This window comes from Alligator mississippiensis, chromosome 1, assembly GCF_030867095.1.
Source record: "Alligator mississippiensis isolate rAllMis1 chromosome 1, rAllMis1, whole genome shotgun sequence".
In the NCBI taxonomy this organism is placed as follows: Eukaryota; Metazoa; Chordata; order Crocodylia; family Alligatoridae; genus Alligator; species Alligator mississippiensis.
Genome location: NC_081824.1, coordinates 178,477,082 through 178,491,279, shown reverse-complemented (window position 1 = coordinate 178,491,279; position 14,198 = coordinate 178,477,082). Strand labels below are relative to the sequence as shown.

The window sequence follows — 14,198 nt, the reverse complement described above, 5'->3', positions numbered from 1 at the left end:
GATGATATGGCTGGAGGGTCAACCAAAATGTGGTGCCTGAGGAAATAAGGGAGCACAAAATACATTGCAGCCCTTAGGCAGTATCCCTGAACCCAATCTCTCTCTATATTGGTGTTCAGGGCTGGTGAAGAGAATGAGGCATACCCTAGAAAATGATTCCACTGTCTTTATAACCAGCACTTTTCTAACTTCCCTTTTTCCAACCTTCATTATTGTCATTAGTTACTGTGCAATTCCATTACTATCCTTCTGTGTTCCAGAGTACATCTGGGAATTTTCTACTAGAGCATTGGCTAATCTTTCTTCTGTCGTTGGGTACATTTTTCAAAAGCACATAAGTGAATTAGGTATCTAAGTCATGTTTACTTTCAAGTCCAGTAGAATTTTTGGAAAGTCTGAAGCTTTTCTGAGGATCCTATCATTACACCATCTAAGCAGTGGCTGAAGAAGCCTCAGCCTTTCTGATTCTTATGGTGTGCAAATCGCCATCAAGACACTTACCCAGAAAAATGTGGAGGTAAAGATATCTTTGCCAATGACCTACTGTATAACAGAGCGGTGAGAAATTTTATTTTGATATGAATAAAATAAGTAAAATCATTTGTTTTAAGAGAAACCTTCTGTCATCATCAGCTTCTAGAATGCTTTTCCTGCACTGAAAAGTTGAATTAACATTGGATACAATACATAGTTGCATTCAGATTTAAACCTACCTAAGAGGAAGTCATTACTACAGCTGTTTACATGCATTCAATTTTAGTCCCTGCATAAAAACATCAGATATTTATTGCTAGGGGCTGTAAACATCTTATAATTACAGCCCCTAGCAATTTTTGATCCCTAATCACTCTCATAAACTCTGCTTGTGCGCGTGCATGTGTGTGTGTGTAGGAACTGTTCCATACACAGTGAACATGAAACAATTCCTAAGCCAGGCTTGGGATCTGCATAGCAGGGAAATTGCAGGGCATGACAAGTTTAAGGTGAAGGCAGAAGAAGAATGTTATTCCCAAGTGAAAGGGCAAGAGGTGTACAGATGCAGAGTGTTATATCCACATGCAAGAAGCAAGTTTTGTTTGGTAAAATCTTTTGTCCACATGGCTATTTGCCTACAATATCAGGGTTAAAGTCCTTTTGCAAAATGTCCCATTTGGATTTGTCATTGTTTTTTCTTGTGAATGAGAAAAAGAAGAATTTAAGTTCTCTTTTGCATGTGTTTTACAGATAGAGGGAGCGTTTGTACAGGGCATTGGGCTCTTTACCCTGGAGGAACTGCGCTATTCACCTGAAGGAAACTTATATACCCGAGGGCCTGGAATGTACAAGATCCCTGCATTTGGAGACATCCCATCAGAATTCTATGTGTCTCTTCTCCGCAACTGTCCAAATAGCAAAGCAATTTATTCATCCAAGGTATCTCTGGAGGCTCTGTATACCCATTAGTAAGCCATGCGTTCTTGGAAACTGTGCGTGTTAAAAGACCTGTACAATGGAACCAAATTAATGGTAATAGGATGTGTCTACACAAGACAATTTACTGCACAGTAGAGCTAATTACTGCCCAGTAAGTGTCCACGTCTACATACGCAGGTGCTTACTGCGTAGTAATTGGCTCTAATCATGAGTAAATTTGCTACCTGCAAATGCAAGTAGCAAATTTACTCAGGATTACGTACTGTGCAGTAGTGCACATGTGGACACCTGACTGGGAGCAAATGTGCTCTTGGTCAGCTGGGCAGCAGGGGGCAGGAGAGTGCTCGCTGCACCTGGGAGCTGCCTGTTGCAGGGGTGAGCTCTGCCATTGGAGCCCAGGCAGGGACAATGTCCCCCTGCCCTGGCAGCCAGGAGCTCCCAGTCCCTGCTTCACAATCATGTAGACCCTCATGCCCTAGCCAGCCCTCTGAAACACCCTCATGCCCTAGCCAACCACTCCATAGCACATGGAGTCCTGTCAGAGCTGTCCTGGGCTGGCAGGTTGACACCCCCCCCCCCCCCCCCCCCCCCCCCCCCCCCCGGGTTGCATGCCAGCCCAGGCTGCTCTGACAGGACTCCACATACTATGCATGAATGAACTCAGGAGCAATAAGCTCCAGAGTTTATTTGTTCACATTAATCGCATGTGTAGATGCACCCACCAAAAGGGATGAATAGCCTACTGGCAGTATTCTTCAGATGTCATCATGACAGATCAACTGGTGTCTATAGGTGGCCATGCCATAGGTATTGGGTAGTCTGCAGTTTGACATACAATGCTAGCATATGTTCAGAGAGTGCCTGGTGCATTCTTAGCTCAATGGGACACCCCAAAACACCCCCAAAACATCATAATCTAAATATTGGCATATAGCTAATGGTGTCCATCCTTTCTCCCCTTTCCTCCTGCCCCAGGGAAACTTCCTGACAAATCAGTAAAGTTGTTTTTCAGCAATTACTGCTATTCATGCACTCAGTGCTGTTAGCAGGAAGGCACTCAAACAGGGGAAATTGAGGGAAAGCAGAAGAGCTTGCAAGATTGCTCAGGGGCCTGCTCCTCCCTCCCTCCTTTCCAGGGGCCCCACAATCCCAGCTCTGACAGGTGTGTTTCAGATTTCATCTGATTCTCTCATGCTTTCTGTCTGCCCAGGCTGTGGGAGAGCCCCCACTGTTCCTCTCTGCCTCCGTGTTTTATGCTATTAAAGATGCCATCTTCTCAGCGAGGAGAGAGTCTGGCCTGACAGAGCCATTCAGACTTGACAGTCCTGCCACCCCAGAGAGGATCCGAAATGCTTGTGTTGACATCTTCACCAAACTGGTACAGTACTTAAGGCACTTTCAGCTTTGTAGTGTGCTATGGTCCAGTTCAGCAACACCCTCCCACCAGCCCACCCGGGGTCCTGTATGAAGCACTGTGGAAGTGCTCATGTGATCAGACAAAGAGGCTTTTAGTTAGGCAGCTGGGAGGTTTTTGGGCTAGTACTTTGAATGTTACTGAAAGAGAAATGCAAGTCTATAAATCAGCCATTTCCAAAGAGCTTTCATTGCTGCCAGGGACAACAACAAACCTTCTTCTTTTACTTCAGTAATTGATAGAGAAACTGTTAATTGAATCTCATCTGGAAAATGGAGAAACAGGAGTAAAAACAGTCTATACAGAAGAAAGTGCTAAAAGTAAACAGAGATAAAAATCAAAGTAGCAATCTAACAAGATTAGAAGCCAGCTCCGTCTCCAGTCCATTTAATAAAACACATGCATGTAAATTGTAAACAGTCCCCAATCTTTATTAGCTAATGTGGATAGGTCAGATTCCAGTAACTTCAACTTTTTGTAGTAGAAAGGCACTGGTATATTTATTTATTGGCATCCCTATGGTGTTCCTCACCTTCATCTCTGAGACCCTGATGAATGTTAATACATACCTCAGGCCCGTCGTTAAGAGTAAAGACCTCCATTATGGAAAATAAAAAATTTGTAGGCCTTGATGACTATTGGTGGATATCAAAATCTCTTCAGTCTTCCTTCTAAGTCTTCATGTAGGCCATAATCCTGCAACTGAGCCTATGTGGGCTGAGCCAGCTTCTTTGCATTACCCCATTGCAGTCAGTACCCTGTATTTGTAGGAGTGGATTCCAGGACCTGGGTAGAGCACCATTATGTTCAGCGGGGCTCTGGGATTAAGCAACATGCAGAACTGTGGCACCAGTCTTTACTCAAATATAACTTCATTGTAGTTAATGGAAAGGTAGCACCCTGAGAGCTAATGCCTTGTCATCTTGCTTGTGGCTCATGAGCTGTCTTGTGAAGATGAGCAGCCTTCAGCTCCTGGTAAAGAGGTCAGGATTATGCCTAGTGTATTTAGCATCATCTTCTGTATCAGAGCCTGTTGCAGACTTGTCATTGCTAGCTCTATCTGATGTATAGTTCAACATTCCGGAGGAGCGGGATTCTGAGCTCTGATATTCAACAGACTAAAGTGCACTTGTCATAGCTGCCAATGGCCAATCAGTCTAGCTTTATAGAGAAGTCAAGGTGTGCCCCTAGGTGGTTACTTACTCCCTTTTTTTACTTTACAGTGTCCATCTGCTGAACCAGGGACCTTTAAGCCATGGTCTGTGAGGGCATAAAAGGGAAGATGAAGAACAAACTCTGCTCATGAAACTGGCTTTACCTTACAGGACCAAAAGAGAAACAGTAAAGCAGGAGAGGAATCTGTATTCATGTGGCTCATCCATTGATTCATGAAGCTTTCTAATTCAATTGTTGAATCATTTCCTTAAGGGAAGGGTATTGCTGGCAATTATTGCTGTGATGTAAATGTAAATGAAGAGTAAATTGATGGTTTTGCTGCCTGTGTAATTGAAAATTTTACAAGGTTCATTTAAGTTTGCTGCAAGGATCAGAGCAATACTTATCACTAGTATATTGGAAGAGGTGTTTATTTTTTTAATGCAATTATAAGATTCAGAGATACGTTAAGCCAGGGGAGACTTAGATGTGTTGAATCCAGGTGAACCATCCTTTTTTCGGGTGAACTGTCCCATCCAAAAGGGTGAGGCAGGACCTTTGTTTTTTTAATCTGCTTAAAGAGGCCATATCCCTACTAAGAAGAAAAAAGGTGGGTTTCAACCTGTGTTAGCGAATCTGTTTTAAACCTGGGTCTAGGTAAGAAAGTTGTAATTTTTACACATGTTAAAAAACCATGAGGGTTTGACCAGATGATGTGTTAAAATGACAGCTGCATTGTTTATTCTAGTAATTTTGCACAAGTTAGTTAGCACATGTTGAAGTACTTTTTATTTTACCTAGTGAAGACCAGGCCAGAGATGCTGTGAGGTTTATCAGCAAGTGCTGACTAGTTTCTGTCCATATACCTCTTTTCTGGAAAAGATTTGAGGACAACAGAAATGCGCAGAAAAAGTATAGGTTTGGATAATAAGGGAAGCTACAGGGTAACTGTACCAATGAGGCATAATCTAGATCTGAATAGAAGGCAACTGTGGATTAATAGGTTGCCTTCTAGAAGTCAGTGCTCTCAAGAACTCAACCTTTTGTATGTGATAAACACACCTGTTTTCACTCCTGCCATTCCTGAACCCTATCTTTTTTAAAAACAGCCACTTGTTTTTGGTAAAGATAGGGGGATGCATAAATATTGCTGAATGTACCTGTCTGATTAAATAGTTTAATGCATGATTCCAGTATCACTTTGTGATTAATGGAATTTGCATACAGAACTTTTCTTACAGTCCAGACATCTGTAAGAAATCCCTCTTCACTCTGGCCCACCAGATCCCACCCATCAAACGTCATTCTTCATGTCAGACTGATTTTATGTGGTCATAACATCTTACACCTGCACGTATTAGATCTCAGATACACACTGGGTGCGTTTACATGAGATGCTATGGCACAGTAGCAACGAGCTCATTGCTACAGCACTGTAATGTTGCCAGGCCCAAACCGTGATGGTGACGCTACTGCACAGTAGTAATGAGCTACTGCACAGCTCTTTGCTACTGTGCAGTAGCATCTAAAAATACCTGTGCAGTGATGGGACTGTGCAGTAACACTTGTTACTGTGCAGTCATTTAGTACTCAGGTAAGCAAGTACTAAATGACTGTGCAGTAACAACTGCACAGTTGGCTTCTTATGTAGATGCAGCCACTGTGCCTCCTTATCTGTTGCAAACTTTCTTGTCATCTCTCAGTTCTGTGACACTATTAAAATGTTTTTCCTTTTTGCACTCCTTAGGGCTGTAATCATATGTAGTATAAGCAGATGTAACTCTAGGGACTCTAATAGGCTTTTATTCTAATTTGAATTTGGCCTGTTTTATCACTTTAAAATTCTTGCACATTGAAACCAAGCTTAACGTTTTAAGCACTCCAAGGTAAACATTTTGAAATATCTAGAACTAATCTTTAACTTAAAATACTATGAACATCATGTATATCATTTTAAAAAGGGAAGTTGTACACACAAGATGGAGATGCTAAGTACAGGCAGTCCTTGCACTTACGGCAGGTTATGTTCCTGGAAAAGGTGCTATAAGTTGAAATGATGTAGGTCGAATCGGATTTTCCCATAGAAACAATGTTATAATAGGGGGTTATGTTCCTGACCAAGGGCCTGATGCCCAACATTTTATAGAAATGACCATAAACACCATATTTAAATTAACTATTTAATCAACTATAAATGATATACACTGTACAGTACAAAGCTTTCTAAAGTGTACTGTATATAAATTAATTAAACAGGGCAATACAGTAACTAATCACATAAAATTGTATTTAATCAGAAGGTGAAGGAACACCTTTATCAGGGTCATGGAATTCAGAAGGGCTTTTCTGGGGAGATTTTGGGGAGACTTAGGGCCACTTGATGGCTTTTTGAGAAACTGATCCAGGGATGTTTGTTTTGCCGCCCTCTTTTTCTCATTATAAATTTCTCTGTAGTGCCACAAGCACGAGGATTCAGCACCGTAAGTAATAACTTAGGTGTAAATGGCAGAGCACCACAAGTGCGAATCACTGTAAGTAGAAACACCGTAAGTTGAGGACTGCCTGTATCTTGTGTCTGATCTGTTTGCTACTTTGGCTTTTTCTTAACTGAAATGTGTTTTTTTTTCCACTTGATGTTTAAAGTCAGAGGAACCTAGGGAAAAATGTTCTTTCTTCTGGAAAATTGGTAAAATTTTAGAATCTCTCCTTAGGAGAAGACAATTGAAACCATTTATTTGCAACAGTAGCTGCTAGAGTCAGTGGATTTATGTTCTGGACAGGCATGGATTCAAAACACAAAATCTGTAATGAGAACAGATGATAGAAAGCAAAAAAGACATTACAACCTCATGAGTTTCCTAGGTGCTCTTAGTCCAAGGCTGGCACTAATCTATTTGTAGTAAATAGACAAACAAAACAAAGGGAATATCTAACAGTAGCCAGTGGATACTGGGCAATATTACATCAGCTGGGTATTACCTCTGCCAAGCCAAACCTCTGTGAATTATACTGAACTCATGAATTGCCCATTAGATAGTGTATGCAATAAAGAAGGGACACTATCACCCTACAGTGCACTTGTGATGCTTAACATTTATGTGGCCCTGATTCTGATTTGGGCCTTAGTGTGCTACTGTGATACAACTAATGAGAGTGAATCAGCATCTGCTGTCTCTCGGCCTATTTCTGCACTGTTACTCATCCTTTGGATCTGGACTCAGAATATGACCAATAGGCCTGCGCGAGTAGGGAAGTATTTGATTTGGATTCGGCTGATTTGGAAGACAGTGACTCGATTCGGTCATTCAAATCACTGTCCCCATTCGATTTGGCTGAATCGGCTTCAAAAGATTTGGCGCTGATTTGGAGAGATTCTGTGATTTGGATCAGCCAGGGAGAGGCAGGCACAGCTAGGCAGCTGCAGATTCTCCCATGGCTCCTCCAGCTGTGCCTGCTTCTTCCCAGGCAGGGGGAGCTGCAGGAGAAGCCCCCATGGCTGCTCTGCTCGGTCCCAGCCTCCCAGCACTTAAAAAAAAAAAAAAAAAAAAAAAGCCCCCACACTCACTGGCTGCAGCAGTGGCAATCAGGGCCTCTGGGCACTCATGGCAGAGCCCCCCTGCTCCCCCCCCATGCAGTGTGGGGCATTGGGGGCAGCAGGGATTACCCCCCACACTCCTGCCTGGCACTCACATGTGCAGTGTGACTCGACAGGGCGCTGCATGCTCTCTGGGAGCTGGGGCCGCTGGGGCTGAGTGCTGCCAGGCTCCAGGTGACTGTTGCAGCCGGTGAGTGTGGGGCTTTTTTTTTTAAGTGCCTGGAGGCTGGGCCGGGTGGCAGATGGGGTCGAGCAGGGCAGCCATGAGGGCTTCTCCTGCAGCTCCCCTAGCCCGGGAAGAGGCAGGCACAGTTGGAGGAGCTGCGGGAGAACCTGCAGCCGCCTGGCTGTGCCTGCCTGTCCCTGGCTGATCTGAATCTCTGAATCCCCAAATGTTTTCTGAATCGATTTGGATGCTTCAAATAGATATGGAGCTTTTAATGGGACTCTCAATTGGATTCAGAGATTCGGCCCCCGAATCTGGCTGAATCTCCTCCGAATCAAATCGGTGACTGAAGCTTTGCACAGCCCTAATGACCAATATCAATACAACTATTTGGTGTTCAGTTGGACAAAAAAGGGGACTTATATCTGTGATTTACTTATATGAATTACTGCCAGATGTATGTATTTAATCTATGTAAATATTCAGTGTTTGGTTCCAGCTAGTTAGAGTGGTTCTCAAACTGTAGTGTGCAGCTCAATAGAGCCGCTCTGTCAAAAGGGTAAAGTATTCCTGATCCATCAGTTTCTACACATTGGTGCTTGCCATGAACTATATCCCAATTCAGGGATCTATTCAGGTTTTTCAGAGTAACAGTCTCAAAAACAACAGGTTTCAGGCTGTCCCCAGCACAGCTGTTCTATGTCTTTCCTCATCAGGATATTCCTTTTGTAAATTTAATTGTGATCAAAGTTGGATGGGATTCTGAAACTTGATTGGGAGCAAACACCAAGGTGAGTTCAAAGGGATTAAAAATCCACATGATTTAGGAAAGGGAGATCATCATAGAGGTCTGCTTTCAGGGAGAGGAAACATATCTGCAGAGATACCAAAACTGTGGGGACAGGACAAGGAACATAATAAACATAGAAAGGTGACTTCGTTTTCATCTTGTCTCCTTAATGTCTTAACATTTCATTAATTATTCTTCAGTGAAGCTGAGAACTGCTCTTGCTTCAGGGAAAGAGTGGCATCAGGAATGGAGGGAGGACCCATACCTTAAAAATAAGTCCCCAGCACAAAAATGTTTGAGAACCATTCTCCTAGCATGATCTTTTTTCTCACTACTGCCCTTTGCTGTCTGGAATGACAAATCTAGTCATAATTTCATAAGACTTAATATTGCTACAGCTAAATAAAAGTCTGCGCATAAAAACATAAAATATTACCTTTCTCAGTGTTTTTTCAGTAAGACCGAGTATGGATGCCTGAATTAATGTTATGAATGAGCTGGGAATGTCCTGACTCATTTTCTGTTTCTCCCCATCCAAAACTGTATTCTTAAAATCTGGACCTTACCCTCTTGCTAGACTATAAAGCATTGTACACAATAATTGCACTTTAGAAAATATCTCTGTAATGTGATATTCTAGCAGAGAATGATGTTAGGTCACCTGGTATGATGTCTGTTTGTAGGCTTCCATGTAAGAGACAGACAGGTTTCTATTAACTGCTTAGGTCTGTTTTAATCAGTTGTTTTCTAAAATAATTAACATTATCTTAATGAGCATTGTTGTTAATCAATATCTTTGTCACATGAATGTGTTAGAAATTCTGCGTGAACTAAATATTACTACTAAGCAATAATAATTTTTTTTTTAAAAGCTCTTCTGGAACTAGTGTGCTAACAATGACAACTGTGACCTATGTTTTAATAATAACATAATAATGTTACTAAGCTCTTGCATAGTACTTTTCAACAGTAGATTCCAAAACACTTTTTGAAGGAGGGACCTTCATCCCTTTTTATACATAGGGAAGATGAGGCACAAAAACCTACACTCATCCAGCTGGTCAATGGCAGAGACGGAATGAGAGACCATGTCTTTGGAATTCCAAATAGGTGATCTGGCCAGTGGATCATTCTGCCATGCTCCTTTGCACTTTTGTAGGCAATGTTCATTGAGTAGATTATGATATCTTTTATTAGACCAACTGAGTAGTTGGAAAAAAGTTTTTAGTAAGCTTTTGGGCACAGTCACCTGTCTTCAGGCATAGGAAGAGTCTTCTGTTCACCTTTGCATTTTTGTAGCATTTGCCACTTAAAAATCCAGGGTTTCATGCACATGTTAACTAAACTGCACAATACCCCATTGATCTCAAAACTGATGACAATGATAGTACATCTCAACTAGAAGAAGTCCAGGACTTTTCTCCCATGCTAAACTGCTTCAGTATAACTGACTTATCTCCATGACGTCCTTTTGCTTAAAGTCAGTGACAAATCTGTTCACGAGCATATCATTGCATGAGGTATCATAATTATCCATGGTATACCTGCCTAGAGCCAGTAGTAAACTGCATGCTAAAACCAATAGAGAGTGGGCAGGCTCTTTAAAAGCTTTTCTCTGAGAAATACTCATTTTCATGATAAATCATGAGATGCCTATTATGTGGACAGAAGTTTACAACAGCCACTTAGGTGTGCTGCTATGAAAAGCATCAGTAGGATGGTTTAGTTGCCTCAACTTGTCAAGTCAGCTGATAAGAGATAGAATGTGCAGGAATATATCTCAGCAACCCCTTAGCGCATCTACACAACAATGGGTCTGTTTACATTGTAATCAAAGGTCAGCTTGGGTAGGCACTTGAATCTGGCTAGCTGGGGCCATCTGCATAGCAGTGACGCTGTGGTAAATGCTGACATGTATAGCTAGCTGACTCATTGCAGGTATTTAAGGACCAAGATAAAATTCTTAAGACCAGGATCACTCAGGAGTCTAAAACCATGCAGGAAAGGTCTGATACCATTCACAGCACTTGGAGAAAGCAGCCACTGTACACATCTTTTTTGGGTATAGAGGAGCCTCCTTCATGGGCTCATCAGTTCTATGGGTCAATGGAGTTGTTCAGCCATGAAAATGGAAGACAGTAATGGTGGAACTGGTGCATGTGCGTATGGGTGGTTGAAGGTGTCCCTCATCATGGGTGGTTGAAGGTGTCCCTCATCATTTAAGATGAAATGGAACATATTCAGTGTTCTCTAAGAACTGCTGAGGGAATGTGGGTGATGGGGATTGTGTTTCTTATAGGGCTGTGCAAAACAGCATCATTCGGATTTGACTTCCGTTTCGATGATTTGACAAAACAGTGTTTTGTTTCAAGTTTCATTTAATTTTGAAAGCGCTAGTCCATTTCATTTCATTGAAACTTTTGTTGTTTCAGCACTGTTTTGATGTTTCACCCATAGGTTATTAAGGGGAAACAAAATGCAGCAGGCAGATTGGGGGCTCGCCTGTACCCCCAGGAGGGCTGCCTGAGTCCTCCTGGTGGTGTGAGCCCCTGATCTGCCTGCCAGATGTGAGAAGCCTGGTGCTGTCACCTGGGACCAGCTCTGGGAAGTTTGGTGCTGCTGCCCAGGTGGCAGCACCCAGCTCCTGTCACCCGGCAGGCAGATCAGGGGCTCACCTGCACCCCCGAGAGGACTCCAGCACAGTCCCCGCAGCCCTCCCGGGGGTGCCGGTGGATCCCCGATCTGCCTGCCAGCTGACAGGAGCCAGGTGCTTCTGGTGGGGGCCCGGGGCAGATCAGCTGGTGCAGAGATGCTCCCTCGCCTGGGGATCAGGATGGCGGGTCCCCACCCGAGCTGATCTGCCCCGCCCCCTACCGGAGCAGCTAGTGTGGGGATGCTCCCCTGCCCCAGGATCAGTGTGGCAGGTCCCTGCCTGAGCTGATCTGCTCTGGCCCCGCTGGCCCCAGGCGGTAGCACCTGGCTTCTGCCAGCCGGCAGGCAGATTGGGGCCTGCTGGCACCCCCAGGAGGGCTGCGGAGGCTGTGCCGGAGTCCTCTCAGGGGTGCAGGCCCCCAATCTGCCTGCTGGGTGACAGCAGCTGGGTGCTGCCACCTGGGGCCAGTGGCAGCACTGATTTTCCTGGTGCTGGGTGCAGGCTGTACCCAGCACCGGTCTGTCATCTGGCAGGCAGATTGGGGGCCCACACCCCTGGGAGGACCCCGGCACAGCCCCCGCAGCCCTCCTGGGAGTGCAGGGAGCACCCAATCTGCCTGCTGGATGATTTCGCTATTTCAAGCTCGAAATGCATCGAAACAGCTTTGAAACAAAACACCAGGTGAAATTTTGCATAGCTCTAGTTTTTTATGAGTTGCAGTGTCTTTAAGCAAACCTGCTGTAGAAAATGCTGTTTTTTTTAAAGCTGCTGTCTGATGGTCCTATGCAGCCATCTAATCTGGTATCCTGCCCCTGAGATGGGGAGAAACCAGATTCATCTTCAGAAGTTGTAAAAAACTGTTCAGTTCTGTACTGAACTGTCTGCATAGGCACTTGAATTGATGCTCTCTGTAGTTTTTCCCCTAACCCAGGGAACCCTATTGGTTGCTTGAGGAGCTAGGAAAATCCCTAAGCAAACTAGTAGAAAATTGAAAAGCATCAAAGTCCCAGCGATAGAAATAGGACAGCCGCCTCCTTTGCGTGAGTGACAGTTCACTGAATAACTGCTCTGATAGCCAGCTATAGGTCCACCGGATTTGGGAGTCTGTGAACTCAGGAAAGTGGATATCCTGGGGTAGCCCTGCATGATAAAATAGGTGGTGCACCTCATGACTGAGAAAGCCGAACATTATCACATAGTCGTACTGTATGAGACAAGGCCGGCACAAGCTGACTAGTGGCCTCCACTCAATGCTGGCATTCCTCAGTCCTCCGTCTAAAATGCTCTGAGTGAACTCACTGAAGGTTTGGCCATTTGTCATTCTTTTCGTATAAGCAGAGATGAGTCTCTGAAAAGGGTCCCTGATGAACAGCACCTTGGTGTAGGATCTCAGCATAGCCTCTATTGCTGTCAGGTCATACTTGCTCAGTTGTTTCTCCTTACCACGTTGCTGGTGATGGGGGACCAGCACTGGGACTGTCACATTTGCTTTCTCCTCAAGCATCTGCAAAAGCCATTCCCAGCCTTCCAACCCAATTGCTGGTACTTGGCAGTACAGGAAATCCAGCTGGGTGTTCAACCTGATCCTTGAAAGGACACGGGTGGCTTCTTGCTGGTTAGACAAGAGCTTGGCAACTCTATTGGTACTGCTGCAGAAAGATCTGAGTCTCTTTTTCCTGAGCTGTTGAACATGAAGAAAGGTGTCGAATGTCAGAGGAAAATCATCCTTCACCTCTGTGACAGGATCATCTGCAAAACAACAAGTGGAGAGTGGACATTACCTGAAGAAGTGAGCTTAGGCTTAGGCTCACAAAAGCTTATGCATCTCTGATTTAGTTGGTCTATAAGGTTGATCTCTACCCTGTATTATTTTCAAATCCAGCTAAGTCAGGAAACTTAGAACAAAACTCTGCACTCAAACCAGCGCTACAGAAAGTCCCAGTACAATGCAGAGCTCTGCTGCTTTTTTTTCTCCAGTCATTCCCGGGTTCAAGCTTTCTGGGATGTTGATGGAAAATCTGTGGCAGAAGTCAAGTGAAATGAACAAAAGGATGGACAGCAAGGTGGAGAGGATCAGAGAGGAAAATTTTGCCTTGCGAATGGGTCTTGACCCTGCTGCACATCTGGAAAAATAAAAGCAGCAACTTATTTGAACAATATTGTTTTGAATCCTTTGCCTGTTATTACTGATGAGGTTTGCATGCTGTCATAGAATGGGGCTCCAGGTTGGAACTCCCCTGGGGTTTGAAGAAGTTTGAAGACCAATCTGGCTCTCAGCTTTAGACTGTGGATACATTTCCCCATTCCAGCAAGGGACTCTTTGCTTTTCAGCTTTCCTGGCCTGCCCTTCCATCAATGGAGCTGGGTTGCATTTAGGAAGTAACAAACCTAAATAAAAATACTGTAACAAGCATAGGAATTAATGATAAACAGGTTTGTAAATGGAAGTTACCCATCCTAACAGCTTCCTTGTGAGCTCAGGATGGAAAATATCACTAATTAGATGTTACTTAAGACATGCCAAGACATAAAATTATTTAAAGATTAGGGATGAATTTTTCAAAGATGCCTAAGTGATTTAGGGCCTATGCTACCTTCTTCCATATCTGGAGCTCCAAAGTCACATGGCTACCTTTGAAAATGTTACCAAATTTAGTAAAAGATCAGAAAGCATGTGCACAGTCTTTCCTGGTGCTGCCTGTTTTTACTTTGTTAAATCTCAATCTCACTCCTCTCTTTTTCTCCTTTTTGTTTTTAAAGTGAAAGGCATGCCATCATTTTAACACTCCCACTAATCTGGGATGACTGGATTTCATCTCTTATTATTTTTACAAGTATGTGCTCCATCTAGCCTAGCTGGAAGATCTTAGTTCTCCTCATTTTCTTGGTTGATTTTTTCATGCAGCAGTCCTTTGGGCCAGTTTCAGGGGGCTGGCGGGTATTTAACCTGTTTTCACCATTGTTTGCATGAGTCTTCTATAGAGGAAACAATAGGAAATGGGGAAGAAGAAG

At 43.6% G+C, this 14,198-nt stretch overlaps 1 protein-coding gene across 1 annotated transcript in view; it reads left to right on the top strand.

The window, feature by feature from the left end:
- XDH (xanthine dehydrogenase) overlaps window positions 1-9,407 on the top strand; it is an 81,631-nt gene extending 72,224 nt beyond the window's left edge. Inside the window, exons 35-37 of the mRNA XM_019483099.2 lie at window positions 1,225-1,413; window positions 2,624-2,791; window positions 4,051-9,407. Of these exons, the coding sequence (XP_019338644.1) occupies window positions 1,225-1,413; window positions 2,624-2,791; window positions 4,051-4,101 (408 nt within the window). The 3' untranslated portion in view covers window positions 4,102-9,407. The remainder of the gene's footprint in view (window positions 1-1,224; window positions 1,414-2,623; window positions 2,792-4,050) is intronic.
- Window positions 9,408-14,198: the final 4,791 nt, after the last annotated feature.